Source organism: Thamnophis sirtalis, unplaced genomic scaffold, assembly GCF_051295495.1.
Source record: "Thamnophis sirtalis isolate CommonGarterSnake01/CBP01778 unplaced genomic scaffold, rThaSir2_p1.2 scaffold_13, whole genome shotgun sequence".
Classification (NCBI taxonomy): domain Eukaryota; kingdom Metazoa; phylum Chordata; class Lepidosauria; order Squamata; family Natricidae; genus Thamnophis; species Thamnophis sirtalis.
Window position 1 is genome coordinate 35,600,590 of NW_028261393.1, and position 23,825 is coordinate 35,624,414.

At 45.9% G+C, this 23,825-nt stretch overlaps 2 protein-coding genes across 5 annotated transcripts in view; one reads left to right on the plus strand and one right to left on the minus strand.

Moving 5' to 3' along the window:
- The window catches only part of ABCB7 (ATP binding cassette subfamily B member 7), a 110,798-nt gene extending 88,246 nt beyond the window's left edge, over nt 1-22,552 (minus strand). Inside the window, exons 1-2 of one of the 2 annotated variants that reach the window (XM_014068863.2) lie at nt 22,331-22,552; nt 6,328-6,405 (exon numbers count right to left, since the gene is read on the minus strand). In XM_014068863.2, the coding sequence (XP_013924338.1) occupies nt 6,328-6,405; nt 22,331-22,345 (93 nt within the window). In that variant the 5' untranslated portion in view covers nt 22,346-22,552. Of the gene's footprint in view, nt 1-6,327; nt 6,406-18,860; nt 19,010-22,330 lie in introns of those variants that run through there. The other variant, XM_014068862.2, reaches the window with a different exon arrangement.
- A 143-nt stretch (nt 22,553-22,695) lies between these two features.
- UPRT (uracil phosphoribosyltransferase homolog) overlaps nt 22,696-23,825 on the plus strand; it is a 57,186-nt gene continuing 56,056 nt past the window's right edge. The window contains exon 1 of one of the 3 annotated variants that reach the window (XM_087727551.1): nt 22,696-22,895. In XM_087727551.1, the coding sequence (XP_087583677.1) occupies nt 22,711-22,895 (185 nt within the window). In that variant the 5' untranslated portion in view covers nt 22,696-22,710. Of the gene's footprint in view, nt 22,896-23,290; nt 23,713-23,825 lie in introns of those variants that run through there. The other 2 variants (XM_087727550.1, XM_087727549.1) reach the window with 2 other exon arrangements.

Genomic DNA, 23,825 nt, shown 5'->3' on the forward strand with positions numbered 1-23,825 from the left:
TAGAGGACCCCCTTTGAAGGGGGTGGATGCCAAACGCCACTTGGAGCGCAGGTCAGCCTGCCAGTGGCGAAGCCAGAGGAGCCTACATGAAGCTAAGTTAGAGACCAAGGCACAAGAGGCGAATTTGGCTGCATTAAGCGTGGCATCCAAGGCCAGTGCCGCCACTGGAGGGTCCACAGTTGGGAACTGGAGGAGGGTTTCCAGTTCTGGTGTGGAAGCATAAAGCTTCCGGTCTCCATTGCTGGGTGGAGGTACAGCCGTAGGTTGGGCCCACTGTTTCTGGATAACGTCCAGAAACAATTTGCGAGTAGGGATGGCATCTTGCTCCTGCACCTGCTCAGCAAAATAACAGTCAGTGGAGTCGAGGCCTACAGCTGTGCTAGCTTGGGTGGTGGCCCCATCCATTTTGGTAGTTGCTTTGGTCTTATATAAGAGGGATTTGAATAGGGCTGGCCTAAACAAGCCAGAGAAAGCCAGCATGTCTTGTGCCGGGCCATCATCATCAGATAATTCCAGCATCCCAGTATCTTCTTCCTCACCTAAAATAGAGCCTTCGCTATAAGCTGAAGGCAGAGGAGAAGGGGGAATAGCTAGAGACTGGTGTGTGTGTGTGTGTCTGGTCATGGTAGCAGAAGGAGGGTGCTGAACCCTAAGTTGGATTTCTGCATCCACCCTTTGGGATATGGTTGCCACAATCAGATCATGTAGCTCTGGGGCAGGTCATATTCGAGCCTGTCCCTGGGCCTCAGGCCTGCTCTAGTAGGCATGCATGTAGCTGCAGGTCCAGAGTGAGAGGCAGCCTGGCACGTGGCTGGGCCTGTATGTGGTAGTATGGAAGCAGGCCGAGGATCAGAAGCTTCCTTGTCTTCCTCCCCTCCCGATGATATGGGGAGATTGGGAGACCAACCCTGAATTCCCGCTGGGGGAATGGCAAGAACTGGCGAGTGTCGCTCAGCCATCAATATGGGAGGCGACCTGGTGGCCTGACCGGGAGTTAAGGCCGAAGCCTTGGCCTTCTCCTTGCGCTTTACCGCGCTATCCGTGGTCTTAGAAGCTCTGTGGGGCCCCTGCTTCGAGGCCCTGGTGGAAGTTCGCCCCTCTTTAGGCTGGACCTAGTTAAAAAACTGAACCATCCTGGCCAGGGGAGGCGTGGTCAATAATTACGTAACTCAGTCTCTAGACTAATGGACAAAGTTAACCCATGCTTGGATTTCCCAAGCAGCGCACAGGAGATTATCTAGTCAACAGAAACCAAAATCTCCCTTCCTAACATCTTGCAGGTATCTTCATATCAGAGCAGGTCAGCTATTAAATACAGTCCACTCTGTGGATGGCATATCGTAGCAACAGAACCTGCAAGACCCTGGTGTATGCATGTCTGTGCGTGCACAAGTATGAACCAGGCCTACTGTTCTCTGAGTCTTGGGTGAAAGGGCTTTCAGAGCAATAGCAGAATGCAGGTCCTGGATGAAAAAATCAGTTTTGGGGAGAAATGGAATCAGTTTCAGCTTCTGCTACCTCTCAGCTCATCCCCATGGTTGCGTAATTGTCACACAGTGTACCACTTGAAGTCAAATGAACTAACAACAATTTCCTTTATTTTTACCCAGAGCTCTTCTATTTTCGAGTTGTTAAAAAAAAAGAGAATGATATAATCGGAATGTCATTTCTGAAAGTGCATGTAGGCTTCAAAGAAAATGCTTGATATCTCTATTATGCTAGAGAGACACCAAGAGCAATTTGGTGAGCAACATAACATCATAAAGCACTTACAAGAACTTAAGAAATGCTTGCAAATACATAAAAGTGTGAGAAAGCATTAATTCACAACCATTCTTCACAGAAAACATGAATGTTTCTGTTTTTAAGAAGGGGAGCCAGGAAGTTAAAGGGAAAGAAGGAAAATGAAAGAAAGTGGTGTTAACATTCTATTAATAAGCATTTACCAAAAATCACTAGCTATATGACATACGTAATATACGTAGGACAAATTAATACTGTTGGTCTATTTTAAGTATTTATCTTGCTACTTGCTTCTTTAAATTTACATACCATCAAGGATTGACATCAGCTAAAAACCAAATAACATAATTCAAATGTCCCAGTAAAAAAAAAGGAACAGAAAAAAGGAACATCAAACAAAACACAGACCCAAGTAATAACAAAGACTCACATTATTAAAGACTATACATATGATGACTCTTCCAACATTTTTATTCATAATTTTTACTGTATACGGTATGTAAAATAAAATAATATATATTTAGATGTGTGGTTTGCCCAAATTCCAATCTGTTATGTTCAAAACTTTTTAAGAACAGTCTTGAAATTTCTACAAGCCTGAATTTAAACTGACTTTGCCCAATTTTCTGTAAATTCCCCATCCCGCAGGACAGGTTTTTCAGGAAGATATAACTAGAGGGAAAGTGCAGGAAAGTTCCTTCTGCTAGTAAACACAATTCTTTTAAAAGCCTCCTACACTTTGATTACTTTTAATGGTGATCAGATAGCTCTTTTTTTAATGGATATTTTTATTGGACAATGCAGTCTGCATCTCCTGAATTATTGTTCTGCCTTTGAACCTTCCAGATGTACAGGAAGGTGACAGAATATATTTGCAGCAAGGTTTGCATATCATGCTAATCTCGGCCAAGGATCTCCAATCTTGGCAACTTTAAGTCTGGTGAACTTCAACCCCCAGAATTCCCCAGCAGCAAAGTTGGTATCTCAGGCTTAAAGTTGCCAAGGTTGGAGATCCCTGGCCTAGGCTATAGTGAAGTTGAATGGATTTACAGTGTTGTGGGATCCAGCCTTTATCTTCATGTGGTGTGGAGGAAAACATTGTTAAATCATAATAGGAATTATTCATTTGGGCAAAGCAGATGAAGTGAGCACCGTCATTCTGTCCTAATCACCTTAGGGTTAAGCATGCTGCTGCGTGAATTAAGTGTATTAAGAGCCATGAGAGTGGTCAGAATGCAATATTGCAGGCTAACTCTGCTCACACTGCCAGGAGTTCAATTCCTTCCATCCTTACTGGCTCAAGGTTGACAATGCCTCAACCTTTTACCCATGGAACTGTGGTGTGTATGTAGTTAAAATGCAGTACTGCAGGCTAATTCTGCTGACTGCCAGGGGTTCGATCCTGACTGGCTCAAGGTTGACTCAGCCTTCCATCCTGCCAAAGTTGGTAAAATGAGGACCCAGATCGTTGGGGGCAATAGGCTGATTCTATAAACTGCTTAGAGAGGGCTGCAAAGTACTGTGAAGCAATATATAAATGTAAGTGCTCTTGCTATTGGTCTGCTAGTGCTAAGTACTATATCAACTTTTGATTGAGAGCATCAGGGAGACTGCCAGTTTCTCTGACATGTTTCAAGCAATCTTTCCTATGCAGCTGACTACTTTTATAAGGTTCCAACTTCTCCTTCCTATTGCTAAATGTTCTTGGGTGCTGTCTAATTTCCACAAAGTGGCTTCTTTCTTCCAGGAATTCAACAGCAAAATATTAATCAGATTACAAACTTTTATTCCAGTTGAGATGTTTAAGAAACAAAATTAAAAATAAAGGAAGGAAAATTAATCATTTGTACACTGGATCTACAACTAGGAGTATATTTGTGAATGCAGTGGAAATTTGCACTTAGATACTGAAGACAAAATCCTTTCTAGCTTGGGAGTATGAGCTTAAAGTCTCTCATTTATTACTTTCAAGAGTACAAATTGTGCATGATCAAATATAAATAGGGAGTACAGTCCTCGAATTACCACGTTAATGGAGCCTACCCATTGCGGTTGAAACATGTGACAGTCATAAAACAGGTCAATTACATTTTACAACCTTTTCTGTGGTGGTCATTAAGCAAATCCCAGCAGTGCTTAAGCATACCAATGGTCCCCTATGGTGTGGTTTTGCCAAAAACCAAAAGTAAATGTCAGGTTTTGGCAAAAACGTTGTGAAATGTGGTCGCATGCCTATGGAATGCTGCAAATAGCTATAGCAGTCATGTGGCTAAACGCCTAAAGTGTGGTTATGTGATCATCTTGCCGTGTGTGTGTGTGTGTGTGTGTGTGTGTGTGTGTGATTATAAATTTGAATCTGGGTTGTAACTACTTTCTAGGTAGGTCTGTCCGAACAGTTGCTAAGTGACCGGTCATAAATCAAGGACTACCTGTGTGACTGTATAGTTGGATTAAGGATTAGTTAAGTTTATTAGTTTTATTAGTTTTATTAAACTTGTATGCCGCCCTATTCCCCGAGGGGACTCAGGGCGGCTAACAATAGGGAAAAGGGGAAGTACAAAAACAAGAAGACAAGACAAATACAAAAAACAAATTAAAAACTTGTCAACAGCCGCAACAATTCGAGTGGGGCTGGGAACTCATCAGCCCCAGGCCTGCCGGAACAGCCAGGTTTTAACGGCTTTGTGGAAAGCCTGAAGGGTGGTGAGGGTCCGGATCTCCACGGGGAGATCGTTCCAGAGGATGATGAAGTAGTAGTTCTTTCTTCCTTCCAGCTTATCTCTGGAAGATCTGACATCACCTTTTAACCCATGCTCCCCATTTCAGGCTGAAGAGGAAAATATGGATAGGTAGGCTGGCTCCTTGTTTTTAACACTACCTAACTGAGCCTCAGCGTTGCCTAGATTTACAATAAAGAATTCCTTTAAAAATGGCATCTGAAACGGATATTTGCAGCCAGATTAGCACTGCTGGCCTTGGGCTCCTTTCTTATGCTCAGTGTGTTTCTGAACAAAAGCTCTGCCCAGCATTGCTGGTCCTTGAGAAAACAGGAGGTCTGTTGGGGCCCAAACGTAGCTCATGAGATGCAGTTAGTGAAGCCGTCTGCTCACTCTGGCGCCACCATTTGAGGCCTCTTTCTAATGATTTTGGTGCCAACGGTGGCCTGACCATTTCAGATGCAGGTAATGCTGCATACAAGGGAATCTGCTGGAGTTCAGTTTCTAAAATGGGCAAAGTAGGAAGTTTGTTTTCCAAGTCCTTCTGGATAGGAATGCCTAGTGTGTTCAGAGGTACTACTACAATACAAGCCTGGATTCTGGTTGGCTGGTCATTTACAGGTAGTCCTTGACTGTTGTCCTTGACCCTTCAAAATTAGGGTAGATTCCCCCACCGTAAAAAGTACTTCTGAAGTTCCAATGGCCACTGCCCTCCTTTAGTCACATGACCACATTTCAGGCATTCAACAACCAGCCCACATTCACATGATTACAATTTATGACATTTTTGCCCAAACCAGGATTTACTTCCAGTTTTCAACAAAAACACACATAGGAAACAATGAATTCACTTAATGAGCATGGCCGTTGTGTAATGTTTGCCACATATGCTGAACAACTGCCACCAAAAGGTGATAAAATCAGGTCCTGCAGTTTACGACACTCACAACTTACGACCATAAGGGGCAGACTCCACTAAGGTCCTTAGTCCTGAGGACTACTTGCAGTACAAAGCCTGACTCGATTATCAGACCTGTTTCACTCTGAGCCTGGCTTTGGTAACCAGAAGTGTGGTTAGTTCAAAATAAAAATCTTGACTACTAACCTAAACTAGCAGCAACTCATTTCTTATAGGGTTGCAAAAAGGCTTTGGATTCTGTTTGTTTCTAAGAACATCTGGAAAGCTTGCCAGCTTTGCATCAGTGCAGCTGGCAGCTCCCTGACCTCTAGACTTAGGTCATTTTCATAGACTTTCTCTTAAGCCACTTGGTGCGATGGTGTTCTCTGATAGAATGGGCCAACTTGGTGCGGCCAACTCACCATGGCTAATTTGATGTGGAACAACTCATTGTGGCCTACTTACCATGGGACAACTGGCTGTGGGACAATTCATCAATTCAAGTATTTAAAATAATTAAAAAATAATTTTAGTTTTTGTCATTCACATTTCATTCTGTCCCTCCTTTTTCATCCTTTAAGATTTCATTCCACCATTTCTTCAATATTAGTGTAACTCTTGTCCCATGGCAAGTTGGCTGTGCTGAGCGAGTTGGCTGCAGCGAGTTGGCTGTGCTGAGTTGGCTGTGCCAACTTGCCCTAGACCCTCCTCCAAAGTGATCTGTACTAGGAAGAAACTCTTTGTTGCTGCTAAAAGCTTACTTTTATTTTTACAATCACATCCATTTTCTTGAGACTTTACAAAAATAGTTCTCTAAGAAGAAAGGTTTGCTTTTTTAACCTAATTTTTTTGGAGCTGGAAAGCAAAGTTATAAAGATTAAGTACAAACCAGACTCTTGGAGGGAGAGTCTACAAGTCTTTCTCATTAGCAGAATTTCAAGAGAGAAAAAGAAGACTGCTCAATATTACCTTTGCAGCATCTAATAGGTGCCTTGAATAGCATTTCCCTGAGCTGTGCCATGTGGGTCGATTTAAAATTGTTAGAACCTGGAAAGAAAGAAAAAGCAAGGCTGTAATAATTAATAGCACAATGTCCACAACTGAAACACTCTAGTCATTTTGCAGAGACACATCCAGTATAATGAAAGAGCATTTGCTTCTGAAAAGAAACAAAAGAAAATAAGAAAACTGTTGGGGAACATGTTTAAGTTATAGCACCATCTATTTAAAGAACTAAATGGCAATTCTCTGCCTGTTGCCTTAATATTTCTATTATCTCATATTATTTCTTTATTAGATTTATATGGCCAGCACTTCACAAGAAATAACTGGATGGAGTATAGCTAAAGAGGTATATAAACAATGACCATATCACAAAGTCAGTGAGAATTTTAGATGGCTCCATTACAACCGAATTTCCTCCCCCTCTCTCTCTTCATGGACTTCCAGAAAATAAGGAGGGAGAGAGCTACCTGGCTTTGGGGGAGGGGATGTTCCATAAGGCAAGCACCACTGCAGAGAAAGCCCATCTCCCTGGGGCCATTAAGAGGACTTCCTTGAGGGACAAGAACTGCAGCATGTCTCTCTTGGCACATTTGACGTGATGAGCAAATATCATTAGGAGTAGAGGATTCTTCAAATAACCTGGCCCCACGACACATCATTTTAAAACTTAATATGATCTACTTCTCAGATATATTACATACAGGTAGTCCATGACTTACAACCGCAATTGAACCCAAAATATATGTAGCTAAGTGAAACATTTAAGTGAGTTTTGCCCCATTTTATGAACTTTCTTGCCACAGTTGTTAAATGAATCTCTGCAGTAGTTTAGTTAATAACACTGTTGTTAAGTGAATCTGACTTCCCTTTGCTTGCCAGGTTGCAAAAGGGGATCATGTGACTCCAGCAAACTGCAACCATCGTAAGTGTGAATCAATTGCCAAGCGCTTGAATTTTGATCACATGACCATGGAGATGCTGCAACGGTTGTAAGTGTAAAAAGTGCTCATAAGTCCCTTTTTTTCAGTGCCGTTGTAGCTTTGAATGGTCACTAAACAACTGTAATTTTAATTTCCAGTACATTTATTCTACAAGTATTCCGCAATTTACAACAGTTCATTCAGTGACCAAAGTTGAAATGGCACTGAAAAAAGGGACTTTTTTTTGCAACTGGTCTTCGCATTTGCAACTGGTCTTCGCATTTCTGATGTTTGCAGCATCCCTATGATCAGGTCACATGATCCAAAGTTGTCAAGACCTTCGCAGTGCCCCAGGGTCATGTGACCACAATCCGTAATCTTTCTGGCCAGTTTCCGACAAGCATAGGCAATGGGGGAAGCTGGATTCATTCAGCAACTGCAGGAATTTCCTTAAGCATGGCAAGAAAAGGTCATTAAATTAGGTGTGATTCACTCAACAACCACCTTACTGAAATTCTGGTACCAATTGTAGTTGTAAATCAAGGACCACCTGTATATTTTTCCATACATTTATATAAGCTCAGGGGCCTGAATTCCAATTCTCAGTTGGATCTTTTGATTTAAAAATCAGACCATTTCCTTCAAGGTAATGGCATTAGGAAGGGCCTTAGGCACTCAGCTCTATTCAATTGCCCCAACTCCACTCTGATGGGTCATTAAAAAAAATGTTATTATACTATGGTAAAAGATTCCCAATCAATTTTTTTAAAAATAAAATGCCAACAGAAAGTATACAAGCTTAAAAGCGAGTCTCTTCATAATCAGAGCTGGATTACCAACATTTCAAAACTAAACATCAGACATAAATAAAACTGGTTCTTCCAATATTTTCAAGCACTGTATTATGTTAAACATTACTTATGGTATATTATTTCCAACGAGTCTTGTTTTTAATCTGAAGAAGCCTATACTATTTTATCCTGTGTTCTAAGACAAGATCTTTAAACATAAGCAAGGAGCAAAATATTGTGCTACATCTACCACTACACCAGGATTTTTGGGAGACTTTCACTTTTAAAACTTAAATAAGGCTAAAATTACTTTTTCCTTTGATCTCACTTGGCCTTCCTTAAAAAAAAATTAAATGGGAGGACCAGAAAGGGCGTTGGTACTTACCTGATACGCCTCTTCTCATAGTGGGGGGAGGAGTATCCAGAATGGGTTGACCTTAACCTCTCGTGATTGGATTGAGTCAGATAAGCTCTTTGGGCTCCGCCCCCTGGTACCAGGCATGCCCAGTTTTAATGACCAAGAGCTCTCTCCGACTGTTGCATCATTCACTCCAGACTCTTGATTCAGTTTTTTGCTTTTATTGTCTTCAACATCAATATTTAAATAACAACATAAACAATGAACATAACACTTAGTCGTACAAACAAGTCAGGGAGGGGCTGGATACTCCTCCCCCCACTATGAGAAGAGGCGTATCAGGTAAGTACCAACGCCCTTTCTCCATAGTGAGGGGGGAGGAGTATCCAGAATGGGACGTACCAAAGCCTGCACGTCCCTAGGGAGGGAGACCCCTGAGGCCCCGTGTCCCCCACTCAGGCCTGTTGAGGCGCGGGTCCTGCCCTGTGAACCGCCTGCAACACCCTGCGGCCGAATGAGGCCTCTGCCGAGGCAAAGGAGTCCAACTTATAGTTCCTAACAAAGGGAGAGGGGGAAGCCCACGTGGCTGCCCTGCAGATTTCGGCCAGGGATGCTTGTGTGGCCCAGGCCGTGGATCTGGCTGCACTCCGCGTGGAGTGGGCTGTGATATGATTTGGTGTCTGTAAACCCTGCGATTGGTACGCAGTGGCAATGCAGGTTCACAACCACATGCCAATAGTGGTGGAAGTTACCTGGTTACCCAGGGATCCTGGTTGGAAGGAAACAAACAGGGCTTCGGATTTCCTGTTTGGCCTGGTTCTCCTGAGGTAAATCCTCAGAGCCCTCCTACGTCCAGAGTGTGCCACTTCCTCTCCAATGGGTGAGAAGGGTCTGGACAGAAGTTGGGCAAAAACAGTTCCTGGGCTTGATGGAAGCAGGAGCACACCTTGGGGATGAAGGATGGATCCAGCCGTAACACCACCCTATCTTGGTGGAAGACAGAGAGATCCTCCCTGGTGGACAGCGCCTGCAGTTCAGATATCCGCCTGGCGGAGGTGATGGCCACCAGGAACTTCAGGGTCAGGAACTTAAGGGAAACTGTTTGTAATGGCTCAAACGGAGCGCCCGTTAGAGCATCCAATACCCTGTGTAAATCCCAGGAAGGGTACCTGTGTACCGTAGGTGGTCTGAGATTGGAGGCCCCCTTAAGGAATTGCCTGACCATGGGATGGTGCGTCAAGCTCTGGTTTCTGCCACACAGGAGAACTGATGAGATGGCTGAAACCTGTCTCCTAATTGTGTTAGGAGCTAACCCTCTATCCAGGCCCGCCTGGAGGAAGTCCAGAACCTGTGGCACCGTAGCCTGGATGGGGTTGTACCCCCGGGAGTTGCACCAAGAGTCAAAGGCCCGCCACGTGGAGCCATAGATGCGCTCTGTGGAAGGTCTGCGGGCAGCCTGGATAGTCCGTATCACCCTGGGGGAGAAGAGGTCTTTCCTCAGGATGCTCCGCTCAATCGCCAAGCGGTCAACTGGAGCCATTGAGGATCCGGGTGTTCCAGTGCCCCCTGGCTGAGGGATATCCTCTCCTGGGGAATTCTCCAGGGCCTCTCCACCGACAGAGACTGGAGATCTGCAAACCAAGGCCTCCGGGGCCAATGAGGAGCCAACAGAACCACTTCCGCCCCCTCCTGAAGGATCTTCCGTATGACCCTGGGAATCAGGGGCAAGGGAGGAAAGGCATACAAAAGACCCCTGGGCCAGGAGCTCCACAGAGTGTCCGTCCCTTCCGCCCCCCCGTGTCCGATACCTGGAGAAGAACCTCGGGAGCTGAGTGTTGAGGGGAGTGGCGAACAGATTGACCTCCAGGCGCCCGAAGCGCTCGGCCACCTCCTCGAATATCGCAGGCTGTAGCCTCCACTCTGAGTTGTCCACCTCAGCCCGGCTGAGCCAGTCGGCCCTGGTGTTGTCCACCCCCGCTATGTGTTCTGCCCTCAAAGACCGGAGGTTCCTTTCGGCCCACTGACCCAGACGTTTGGCCTCCTTCATGAGGGCCCTTGATCTTGTCCCCCCCTGTCTGTTTATGTGAGCCTTGGTGGTGATATTGTCTGTAAGGACTAATAAGTGCTGGCCCCTGACCGAGTTCTGGAACCGTAACAGGGCCAGGCGGACCGCCCTGAGCTCCAACCAGTTTATGTTGTGAGTCCCTTCCGCCTGAGTCCACTGTCCTTGCGCCATCTGAGCCAGCAGATGGGCACCCCACCCGCTCAGACTGGCGTCCGTCGTTACCGTCAAGCGTTCTGGTGTCCAGAAGGTTTCGCCCTTCGTGATCGCTGGGGACGTCCACCAAGTCAGGGAGCGGGAGACCTCTACCGGGAGAAGTACCTTGGTCTGTGAAGAGCTCGTGCGCCTTCGCTGGAACGGCAAGAGGAACCATTGGAGATCTCTGGTGTGGAGGCGAGCCCACGGGACGATGCCAATGGCGGAGACCATGGTGCCTAGTAGTTTAGACAGAGTGGCTAAGGACACCTTGCGCTTCCTGGCTATCGAGGAGGCTAGCTGTCTAAGCGCTATCTGTCTGTCGGGCGACAGGAAGACCATGCCCGCCTGGGTGTCTATTCTGGCTCCTAGGTGAATCAGACTAGTAGAGGGGTGGAGGTGACTCTTGGCTAGGTTCACTGTAAACCCGTGGTCCTCAGGACTGTCATGGTGACGTCTAGGTCTCGCAGAGCGCCCCTAAAGGAAGATGACTACAGGAGCAGGTCATCCAGGTAACATTGGATGCGCACCGGGACCTGTCTCAGGTGCGCTGCCAGCGTTGCCATTACCTTTGTGAATACCCTCGGGGCCGAAGACAGCCCGAAGGGGAGGGCCCGGTACTGACAGTGGTGTCCCATGTAGCAGAACCTGAGATACCTACGGTGATCCTGGGCAATGGGAATGTGCAGATAGGCCTCAGTGAGGTCTATAGAAGTGAGAAAGTTTCCTTGTCTAACCCCCTCCAAGATAGACTGTAGGGAGTGCATCTTGAACCTCCTATAGCGAATGGAACGGTTCAGGCGTTTCAGGTCAAGGATCGCTCTCCAGCCCCCAGAGGCCTTGGGGATGACAAACAGGATGGAATAGTGCCCCTGACCCTGTTGCTCTGGAGGCACTGGCTGGATTGCCCTGATCTCCAACAGGTGTTGGATGGCTTCCTGCATCAGTAGCCTCCGGGTCAGGTTCTTAGAAACCGGACATATCCGGAAGAAGCTCGGGGGACTGGAAAGAAATTCGAGTGAAAGGCCATGCCTGATGGTCTTCTGCACCCATCTGTCAGAGAAGGTGAGGTTCCAGCGGTCAGCGAAGTGCACTAAGCACCCCCCAATGGGGAGAACGCTGGGCCTAGCTTTAATTTCTGCGGAAGGAGCGCCCCCCTCTGCCTCCTCCGCCCCCTCGAAAGGGCCGCTTCTGCTGCCTGCCTCTTTGCTGTCTGTCCGGGTACCTCTGTCTAGCAGGGAATCCCCCCTGATACTGCCTGCTTCCAGAGAAACCTGCCTCTGACCCCCTAAGGGAGTCCTGACCCCGAAAGAAGGAACCAGAGTCCTGACCCCGGGAGTAGGAGCGTCTGGGGTATGGAGTCAACCTGAAGCTGCCTTTCTTCTGGGCAGTGGCGAGGACCTTCCTCTTGTTCTCAATCAGGAACCGGTCCAGAGCCGAGCCAAAGAGGGAGTCCCCTGTGAAGGGGGCCGAAGCCAGGCACCACTTGTGACGAACCTCCGCCTGCCACTGTCGAAGCCACAGCAGCCTGCGTGATGCCACCGACGATGCAATCGCCCTGGAAGCAAATCTGGCTGCAGCCAGGGTGGCATCCAATGAGAACTGGATGGCCGCTGCCAGCCTGTTGATGTCCTGATGTGACCGGGCATCTGCTATGGGGGTGCGTTGCTGTAGCTCCTGCAGCCACAGCAAGGAAGATCTGATGATGAAGGAGGCTGTGGTGGATGCTTTCACAGCCCAGGCCGCTGCTAGATGATCCCTCTGCAAGGTGAGATCTGCCTTCTTGTCCTCCGCCTTCAAGGCATCCTCTGGCTCCCCAGGCATGTTGGTGGATGTATGAAGAGCCACGACTGGATCATCTATGGCGGGCTATGCAAGTAGCTTAGCCAGCTCTTGGTCCACATTGAAGAACACCCTGTCTGAAGAGGAGGGTGAGGGGCCAGTTGTAGGAGATGCCCATTGGCACCTTATCAGGTCGAGGAAGGTCTTGGGTGTAGGAACAGTGTCTGCCTCGATGGCCTGCTCATCGAAGATGTTCTCCGCTGAGAAGCCCTGGCGTAGGGGTGTGGCCTCCGCTGCTCTGTTGCCTAGCTTGACCGTTGCCTTGGCCTTGAAGAGCAGGGACTTAAACAGTGAGGGCTGGAACAACCCGGTGAATGTAGGTTTAGGAGGAGGCATGCCTTCAACCTCTGACAGCTTGAGTTCTCTGATCTCGCCTTCCTCACTTTCATTGTCACTGTCCTCCTGGGATGAATCTGAGGAGCTGTGAATCTCTTCCTCCTGGGCTTCTGGGAATTCAGGAGCCCTGGGGGTGGGTGGGAGGGGGGGGCCCTGAGGCTGTGGCTGTTGGAATGCTGCAGCCATGTATTGCTGAAAAGCCTGCATCATTAATTTCTGGAAGTTGGGGGCCCCTGTGGGAGGTGCTTGGTTGGGGCTGATGCCCCCCTGAGCAGGGGGGCTGCCCAAAAGGGGAAAGCCAGTAGGCAAGGCTGCCCCCACAGTAGGGGTGGTAGGGGATTGCCACCCCTGAGTAGAGCCCCCAAGTCCCAAGGTGTCTATAGGCTGGCAGGGCTGGATTCTCCCCTGAGCCTCCACTGGATAAGGAAGTGCCTGGATTTTCTCCCCCTTTGCCTGGGGCGTCCTGATGGCTGGCTGCCTTTTTGCAAAGCCTCTCTAAAGCCTTATGCCTCCTCCGTTCGTATTTAGAGGGCTTGGAGGGCTTGTGACCCCTCCCTTCCTCTGGATCTGCCCTGGGGGAAAGGTGCTTGGTTTTGCATTTAGCCTTTCCTCCCCCCCCCCTCCTCGGGCAGTCTCTGGGGAAGCCACTGACCTGGATGCTTACTCTTCTGCCCCTCCGGTGGGGCTGCAGTCCATGCTTGCAGCTGCCTGGGATTCTCCTTCCTGGTAGCTGCTGGGCGCCGCCATCTTGGACCATGTGGGTCCGACCGGCTTCAAAATGGCGCCGACCGGCTTGCAAAGGGGCGCGAAATTTAAAAGTGCCTGAAGAGAGGCTTGTGCTCCTGAGAGCTTGCCACGTGCGCTCCTAGCCGGATTCTCTTCCTCCTGCCTCTCCTCCGATGCTGCTGTGGCCAGGAACAGCTTCTTCGGCTTCCTCACAATCCTCTGGCCACGTGGAGGCAGCGCGGGCGCTCCAGGCGTTTGGAAGCCCTGGTTCGTCGCTCAACCCTTGAGGGGAGCAACGGAGCGCTCCAGTGACTTACAAGCCTCAGCGGTTAGGGCTGCCTGCTAGAGGCTTTTGCCCGTCCTCCTGCTGCCCGGCCAAGGTCCTCACTGAGAGTCTTCGGATGTCCTCAGTGGCCAGGGCAACGTGCTGCCCCAGGGGGGCTAGTGGCAGTCCCAATCCTGCAGGAGGAGGCTGTGTGCGAAGCAGGGAGGCAAAACTCGATGGGTCCAAGTGAATTTTCCTTTAGATCCTAGTAAATTGCTGGAGATCCAGAATAAGCAACGTCTCACGATCGTTTTGAGTCAGAAAAACTGGGCATGCCTTGTACCAGGTGGCGGAGCCCAAAGAGCTTATCTGACTCAATCCAATCACGAGAGGTTAAGGTCAACCCATTCTGGATACTCCTCCCCCCTCACTATGGAGAAAGATTGAATCAACCAATAACCTCAGGGGAAATTCTACAGATAATCAAGCAGTTAAAGGTAGGGCAGGAACCAGGTACAGATGGCTTGACAGCGGCTTACTATAAAAATCTACAATTAGAAATGGTAGAACCTCTTAAGGAATTATTTAATAAGATTCAAACGGAAGGTAAGGTACCCCCATCTTGGAAGACAGCTTTTATATCCCTGATACCCAAAGAAGACCAAGATATTACTCAACCAAAAAATTACAGACCTATATCACTACTTAATGTAGATTATAAAATCTTTACTAAAATACTAGCAAATAGGTTAATGTTGGTTATTCAACAATTGATTCATAATGATCAAACAGGTTTTATTCAAGGGAGACAAATGAGAAGTAATGTGAGATTAATTGTTAATGCACTAGAATATTTGGGAAAGAATAACCAAATTCCTGCTGCGCTCATATTTTTGGACGCTGAGAAAGCCTTTGATTGAGTTAATTGGCAATTCCTGTTGAAAACACTGAAAAAAATGCAAATAGGAGAACATTTTTTACAATCAATCAAAGCAATATATCAACAGCAAACAGCTGAAATTATAGTTAATGGAAGTTTAACAGATTCTTTTCAAATTGAAAAAGGCACAAGACAGGGTTGTCCCTTGTCCCCATTATTGTTTATCATAACTTGGAAATATTGTTGAATAAAATACGTGGCTTGGAGGGCTTACAGGGAATTAAGATTAGGCAGCAAGAATATAGAGTACGTGCTTTTGCGGATGATTTGGTTATATTAACCCAACCGCAGGAATCTAGTAAGATCTTAATGAATATGATGAATCAATATGGTCAAGTATCAGGATTTAAAATAAATCTAGGGAAAACAAAAATATTAGCTACAAATATGAATACTAAACAAAAGGAAGAACTAGAAGGAATGATAGGATATGAAATAGTTAAAAAGGTCAAATATTTAGGAGTTTATATTTCAACCTCAAAAGGGAAGTTATATAAGTATAATTATGAACCACTTTGGCATAGTATACAGACAGAGATGAAAAAATGGGACAAGTTACAGTTATCTTTGCTGGGAAGAATAGCAGCAGTGAAAATGAATATTTTACCTAAATTTTTATTTCTTTTCCAAATGCTACCAATACTTAAAAAAGATGTGAACCTGTTAAAATGGCAGAAGGGTATTAATAAATTTGTATGGGCAGGGAAGAAGCCGAGAGTAAAACTAAAAATAATGCAAGATGCGCGTGAGAGGGGAGGTTTGAAATTACCCAATTTAAAACTATACTATCACACAGTAGCTTTATCTGTAATTAGTGATTGGATTAATTTAACAGATGATAAAATACTTAATATTGAGGGGCATGATCTGGTATATGGTTGGCATGCTTATCTGCTATATAACAAAAAAGAGGACAAGAATTTTAAAAGTTATATTTTAAGGAATGCTCTACTGCGGGTCTGGAAAAAATATCAATACAAATTAAATGATAAGATACCCATGTGGGCAATTCCTAGACATGCAATAGAAAATATGAACATAGTACAAAAACAGGATATAATTACTTACAGACAGCTTCTTACCCTAGAAAGGTATTACAACTAAAATCCTGGGATGAATTAAAAGAGGAAAAGGTAATCCAAACATGGTTCCAGTATGGACAGCTACAGGCCAGGTGGAAAACAGATCAAAAAATTGGTTTCATGCAAGTCGAGGATAATTTACTTAAACAAATAAGAGATCAAAGCTTAATGCATATAAAGAGACTATATAATGTATTAATAAAGATGGACTCCGAAACAGAACTAGTTAAAGACTGTATGATAAAGTGGGCTCAAAATATTGAAGAACCAATAATGCTGGATACATGGGAAAGGATTTGGGTAAGAAATGTAAAATTTACACAAGCCCAAAACTTGAGAGAAAATTTTTACAAGATGTTTTATAGATGGCATTTAGATCCTAAAAAGTTGGCTTCTATGTATCCGAACTTACAACCCAAATGCTGGAGATGTGATTCTCTCAACGCTACATATTTTCATATATGGTGGACTTGCAAAAAGGTTAAGGCATTTTGGATAAAAATATGGTGGATTATGCAAAATGTTCTTTAAAAAAGGATAAAGTTTACCCCTCAGTTATTTTTGTTAGGTATAATTACTGATTGTACAGCTGTAGAGATTAATTTGATTTTGCACTTAATAACTGCAGCTAGATTGTTGGTGGCGCAATACTGGAAGAAGGAAAATTTGCCTACTATTCAAGAATGGACATTGAAATTCACAAATTTAGCCGAGATGGCTAAAATATCTGCATATCTTAAGGACTACTCAAACGAGAGATATAAACGAGACTGGAAAAAATGGATCGATTATACTCAAAATAAATATGGGACTAAGAAATTCCAGATAGCTTATAATTAAGATCAGGAATGATATAAATTGTTTAAAGTTAGCCTAGCAAGGAGGAGCTAAGCTCAATTTAAAGATGTTATCTATTTTATATTCTTTTTTCAAATATATTTTAGACTGTTTTTGTTAAAGATTTATACCGTGTATGGGTTCTGGGAAGTCAGGGGAGGGAAGGTTGGGGGGGTGGGGGAGAGGGTGGGAGGGAGGGAAGTATATTAGGCTTGACGAGGGGTATTAGATTTTAAAGTAATACGATTGCACATGTATACTGTCTTCTCTTATTTTTTCTTTAAAACTAAGATATGTTAAGTATATTGATATGGAATCATAAATACCATCAGCACAGAATGGAGTTTGCTCAGAAGCTGAAATACACCAAGTGAATGAGAGGAAGAGTGGGAAGCAGAGGAGAGAAGAAAGATATGAAGAGAGGGATAGGAGAGAGGGTAAGGGGGGGAAGATGAGGAGAATAAGGAGGAGTGGAAAGAGGAGAGAGGAGAAGGAGAAAGGAAGGGGAAGTAGAGTAGAAAAGGATGATGGAGGGAAGAAAGGAGGTACGGAGGGGGAGGAGAGAGGCAGAAGAAAGTGGTGTATGGAGAGCAGAAGAGCTAATAATTGGTTTTTATCTTTCTGGGAGTTGATGGCAAGAGGAACTGATGTAATTATTACTTAATACAATATGATATTGGCTATGTAATAGTATACATGTGATTTATATGTTATGAAAATGGAAAATAAAAAGTTCTTGTAAAAAAAAAAACATTATCAGGAGGGAGGGACATTTCTTCCTGGTAGATGGTAGATAGCTTTAAGAAGAATGTCAGAAAACGAAGGCAAATGCAAATAGTGTCAAGATAGCTTCAAAATCTGAAAATAAATTATTTGTCTGGATGATATATCTCAGTTTAAATTTTCAAATATGAAACTGCCGATTATTCAACAAAATATGTATCATTTTCCAAAGACAGTTTTTGTATCTAAAGTCTTCAGAAAGAGAAAATGGCATTTCTAAAAAATGAATTTATTAAATGTATATACTCTTGGCAGTTTCAACCAAAATATCTTATTTGTTAAATAAAATTCCATTTTCCTCAATAAACAAAGGTAAAGTTAAAGGTTTCCCTGTCCAGTCGTATCAGACTCTAGGGGAGTGCTCATTTCCATCTACTAGTCAAGGGAACCAGCATTGTCTGAAGACATTTCTGTGGTCATGTGGCTGGCATCACTATACACTGAGGCACATGGAACACTGTTATGTTGCCTATTTATTTTCACAAATTTGAAAGTATTGCTGTACCACCATGGCCATTAAACTCAGTTAAAATGTGATATGATTAATTTTGAAAAGCATGTTGTGTGAATCCACCCAGTTGATTTGAACAGTGTACTTGTTCCTGTATAACAGCAGTAACCATTTCAGGGGCTCTGGTCTTCCAAAGTACCAGTTGGAATAGTAACTGCTGAGTTACATGGAAAGGAATATTGTACTTTGATGACCTGAAAGGCATGGCATTTGTTAAACGGTAAGACAAGATAAGTCCTTGATCTGCGATCTTCTTATGCACAATTAACTTGTTCTAGAAGCTGTATGATTAGCCTAAGATCTTCCAAGAAAAATACTGCTTTTAAAAATATAATGCTAGCCTTAAGTGTGCAGATGTCAACTCATTTATCAAAGACCGTGAAGACTCAATAGCATGACCATCTTTCCCAACTATCATAGAAATCATAAAATTATACAAGTCACATTTTTTAAGTGAGGCTTTCCTTTCATGCTCAGCAAAGCTTCTTACCCTTCCTAAAAATAATTGTTTTTGTCAATTCAGCCTGAGCAAATGTAAAAACATTCACTGTATTCTTTGCTATCCAACGCTGTCCAACGAGGCAACCTCATCCTCTTCTGAGCCAGAATGGGTGGGTGGGAGACATTCTGGGATTCCTGGAACACTCAGGGCAACAACTTTAAGCTGCCCAGCCGATCCTCCGCTCCCCGGGTGAGCCCTAAACAACTTCTCCACGAGCGGTCCCGCTAAGACGGCCCGACCCCGGAGTCCTTCGCCTCTGCCGGGCTCTCTACTCTCTCCCCGGCCCCATCAGGAGGGGCCCCGACCCCTCCAGGCCTTTCGCTAGCGCCAGAGCCCCGCCGCCTTACCTGGGAGGCCTCCGGAAGCGACCGGCCCCTCCAGCGCAAGGTAACGCGAAGCGGCCTGGCCCGAAGCGCCGTCGCCGCCGCCCGGTCACCGAAGTGGGTCGGTAGAGCTCTCAGCAGCGCCATATTGGAGGGGAAAGTCGAGGAGCGGAAGGGGCGGACCCCGCTGGCGGAAGTGAACCTGGGCTCGCGCGGGGGGGGGGGAGAGAGAGAGAGAATATCAAGACAATAGAGTTGGAGAATAGAATTGGAAGGGTCCCAGGAGGTCTGAGGGAGGTTGGCTAAGGCTGACTTGATGGGGACTTTAGGTGGATAAACTGAAAACTTCCTCCTCCTCCTCGAGATGGCTCTTGTTTATTTGCTTATTGTTCATTTATTTCAGGGGTTGAGAGTGATGGGCCTTTTATGACTTGTGGACTTCGATTCCCAGAATCCCTGAGCCAGCCATTTACTACGTGGCAACATGGCCAGAGCAAGAAGTTACTTAAAAAAAAAAACCTGGCTCAGGAATTCTGAGAGTTGAAGTCCACAAGTCATAAAATGTCCATCGTTCCTTCCCTTCCTCTGGGTTCTTTGAGCTCATTCCGTCGCTTGTTTCTTTCCTGCCGAGCAGAAGCCGCGCCCGGGGCTTGAGATGTATCCGGTTCTTCAACTGATAGGGACAAAAACCTTGCTCACTTTTAGGGGACTCCAGGTGGCTTCAGTATCGCTGTCTTGCAAAAATTCCCAGTTAATTTATTTGCTGTCCAACCAAAATCTTTTAAATAAAATACTTCATCACTAGTGACTGGCAAAAAAGGAACAAGAGCCTTGGAGCGATTAAGAATAGAAAGTTATACTGGGAATCTATCGCAATGAAATGCTAAAATTAATTGTCCCCTGAATTGGTCATGCTTGCAATGGACTTTTTGAGATAAATGGATATAAAGTAAAACACTTTTAAAATTAAGGGTTATGAATTGAACATAACTGCAAATTTAATATAAATGGTTAGTCTATTGATCAGACACCCGAACACATTTTTTTATTTTTAGAGTTAAATGTACAATGTTGCAGTCACAACAACTTATAAATAAGACTTAAAAGATGTGAGGGAGGTTTTGAAGACTGGAATAAATTCAATGATAAAAATCCTTTCTTGCAGTCATAACTTTGTGATCATTCATCCTGCTGAATCTTTTGCTTTTTGGGGGGCTGATATGCACATTTAAAAGCAGAAGAGCTAGAATAGGAAACAGGAGGAGAGGAATAAATTGAAGTAGAGGTAGTCCTTGATTAACAAGCCTAATTGAGATTGGAATTTCCATCACTTAGGGAAATGGTTATTAAGCAAAAGATCTCATGACTGCACCAGTGCTTCTGTAGCCCCATTTGCAATAATTAGAATAACTGCATTGTCATTAGTCTGCTGTTTATGTCCTGCGGTACTCATTTCTCCCCCACCCACTTACCTTCCACATCGCTGCCCTATTGGCTGCTCTATACTTTACCACCCTTGCCATCCCCAGCTAACCTTCACTGTTTTCTGTTGTTGCTGACAAGGCACACCTGGGCTGGCCTTTCCCCGAGAAAAGACTCGGGACGCCTCACTGCACAGCCAGCAGCTGCCTGGCAAAAGGCACTAGTCATGTCTTGTCAGCAGGGCAAGAAGACAGTGCAGGTCAGCTGGGTGTGGCAGGGGTGTAGGGCATAGGGAATAGCAGAGAGAGGCAGCAGACTGCAGGGCATCCAAAAGGACAGAGATGGGGGGAGTCAAAGACACCCTGCAGTTGTAAATGCAAGCAGGCTGTCAAGCATCCAAAAATTGATGCAGGCTGTCAAGCATCCAAAAATTGATCACATGACCAAAACACGAAGAACAGTTGCAGGAATTGGGTACATGATAGTAGTATTATCATTATCAATGTTATCACATTTGAAGGGCTACCACAAAAAAGGGGGTCAACTTATTTTCCAAAGCATCTGAAGGCAGGACAAGAAGCAATGGATAGAAACCGATCAAGAAGAGAGCCAACCTGGAACTAAGGAAAAATTTCCTAACAGTGAGGACAATTAACAAGTGGAACAACCTGCCACCAGAGGTTGTTGGGTGCTCCATCACTGGAGGCTTTTAAGAAGAGACTGGACAGCCACTTGTCTGAAATGTTATAGGGTCTGCTTGAGCAAGGGGTGGACTAGGTCAAAGGTCCCTTCCAACTCTGTTATTCTGACCATGGGGGCTACTGCAACACCCGTAACTTTGAGGACCCAACCTAGGTACCAATTGTTCAGTGCAATCACAACTTCTAACAGTCACTTCATTAAATACTACCTGTAGTTCTTCCCCCCACCTCCCAGTCAAATTCAAAACTGCATCTTTATGCAATATATGTATACTCAAGATGGAAGGATGGCAATTTTGATCATGTATGCAGGTTGTAGAGTGTTTTCCGTACTTTCCACACAATCCTGAAAAATGAACTAGTTTTATGGCTCATGTTGTAAGATAAAATAGAACATGATGGAATTGTCTATGTTGTTCTAAAGAATAAGTCAGTCTCCAAGGATTATTCTAATGTGCTGGCACGGTTTCCAATACTGTTAACTCAGTGCGAACTCTCTTCCTACTCAGGGAGACATAGCAGCACTTTATTTACTTTGATTTTAATATCAAGTCCTTAGCCTCTTTTATGTAATATAAGCATAATTTAAATTACTAAGTAAAAACCTCAGGTTTATTTTCTTATGGCTTTTAAATAAAAAAAAATGTTAATTTTGGAAAAACAATTCTTAACCACGCAATTCAATTTAATTTTCTCAAGCTGGAGATATTAAGTATAAAATAAATATTAAATGAAAATAATACATTTAAAATCAGAAAATAGCAATGAAATTAATATAAACATAGGAATGCAAAGAGAAAAAAGTTGTAAAAATAAGTGGAAAGAGATAAAAGTTTGCACCTGTTTCATCAGAGCTAGGAAAATTAGGACACAATTGGTATGGACCTTCGCTGTGCAAACTATATTAGGATGAGTGTTTCTGTTTAAACTGAACTCTGTATAAAACAGAAAATTAGATATTATGGTGTTATATGCTGCACTATAAACCATTTACTAAAAACAGATAGCGGCTACAAGTAATCCTCGGTTTTCAACCACTCATTTAGTGATCATTCAAAGCAGTGGTGGGTTCTGGGTAGTACAGCCCGGTACGGGTGTATCCGTGGTAGCTGGGAGCAGCGGCCACCGTACCGGAACGGTGGCTCATTTGGCCCACCCCCGTTCCTTACCACTTTTTGATGTAAATGGGCCAATTGCGTGCGTGCACAGCGTGCAATACCTGTGCGACCTCCAATGAGCATCTGTCGTTGGGCAGTGGCGTGCGCATGCATGCCCAACAAGGGCGCCCAGCCCCATTGCAGCCTACAGGTTGCGACGGGATCTAGAACCTACCACTGATTCAAAGTTACAGCACTGAAATAAGTGACTTACCACCGGTCTTTGCATTTATGACCTTCACAGCATCCCGTTACATCAAGATTCAAACTCTTGGCAACCGGCATGTATTTACAATCGTTGCAGCTTACTGTGGTTGCCATTTGTGACTTTCCCAGCTGGCTTCCAAAACTCAACGGAGGAAGTTGGATTCGCTCAACAATTGCACGACTCACTTAACTGCAGTGATTTGCTTAATTGCGGCAAAAGGTCGTAAAATCGGTTAGAACTAACCAACCATCGCCCTGCTCACCAACGGGATTGTGCTCCCCATTGTGGTAATAAGCCAAGGGCTATTTGTGTATGCGATTTCAAAGGCATGCACGGAGCGCTGAAATTATTCCATCTCAAGGAGAACCTAATTTCGCCATTCAGAAATGCCTTCTATTTTGGCCCCCTGTGCAAATGCAGTCCTTGCGGTTTGCAAGTGGGATCTGCGGCTTCTTTGCCTGAAGACGCTCCCTTTGCGGCTTGTGCACAACCGAAGCCGCCCTGCCTGCATGCGACGAGAAAGTGGCCGCAGCAACGAAGGTCCAATTTTCCCACGCAGAATAATAATTATGTAAGCTGCCCCTTTAAGAGTCATGGTTTCGCGCGAAAGATTCTGGGAAACGTAGTTTAACGAGCAGGGCGCTGGGGACTTTCCGCCGGCGCGAACTCTCTTCCCACTCAGGGAGAAACAGCAGCCAATGGACGGACTCCAGGGAGGCCCACGCGGGGCCAGCGGCCGCCCGGCCCACGGCACTTCCGCGCAGGTAAGAGAGCACGAGACGGAGCACCTCAGGTGGGCCGCACAGTTCCCGCCTCGGCCAGAAAGGGGTTGGGCGGGGCTGGAGGCCGCGCGCGCACTCGCTAGGGGGCGAGAGTGGGCGGGCGCCGGCCCCTCCTCCGATCGCCGAGTGGCGGCGCGGCGCCGAGTGGCAGCCGCGACGGCCAATGGGAGCGGCCCAGCTGTGTCGCGTCATGGGCCGGCACGCGGACCCGCGGCTGAGGTAAAGCGGAGCGCGTGGCGGGGCGCCGTGGCTGCTCCGGCGGCGCATGGAGGCGATGCCTTGCCGCGACCGGCGCGTTGTGGGCCCGGCGGGGGCAGAGCCCGGGATGCCGGCGAGCGGCGAGGGCGGCCCTCGGCAGCTGCGCTTCGCCGACCCCGGCCCGGGCATCGGCGACAGTCTGAGCCCGGACAGCAGCAGCAGCAGCGCCGACGGCAGCCGATGCTGCTGCGCCGGCGGGAACGGCTGCTGCGCGGGCGAGGCGAGCGCCGAGGCGGCCACCACCACGACGGGGGCGCTTCACGACTGGCCGGGGTCGACGGCGGCCCAACTGAAGCTCCTGCCCATGAACGACCAGATCCGGGAGCTGCAGACCATCATCCGCGACAAGTAAGCGCGTGGCCATGGGCGCCCTCTGAGCGCGTGCAGAGCGCCCCGCCTGGGCCAGGGTCCCGCGCGGAGGTTGCAAGCGGAGCGCCTCACTCGCCTGTCTTTCGCCACTG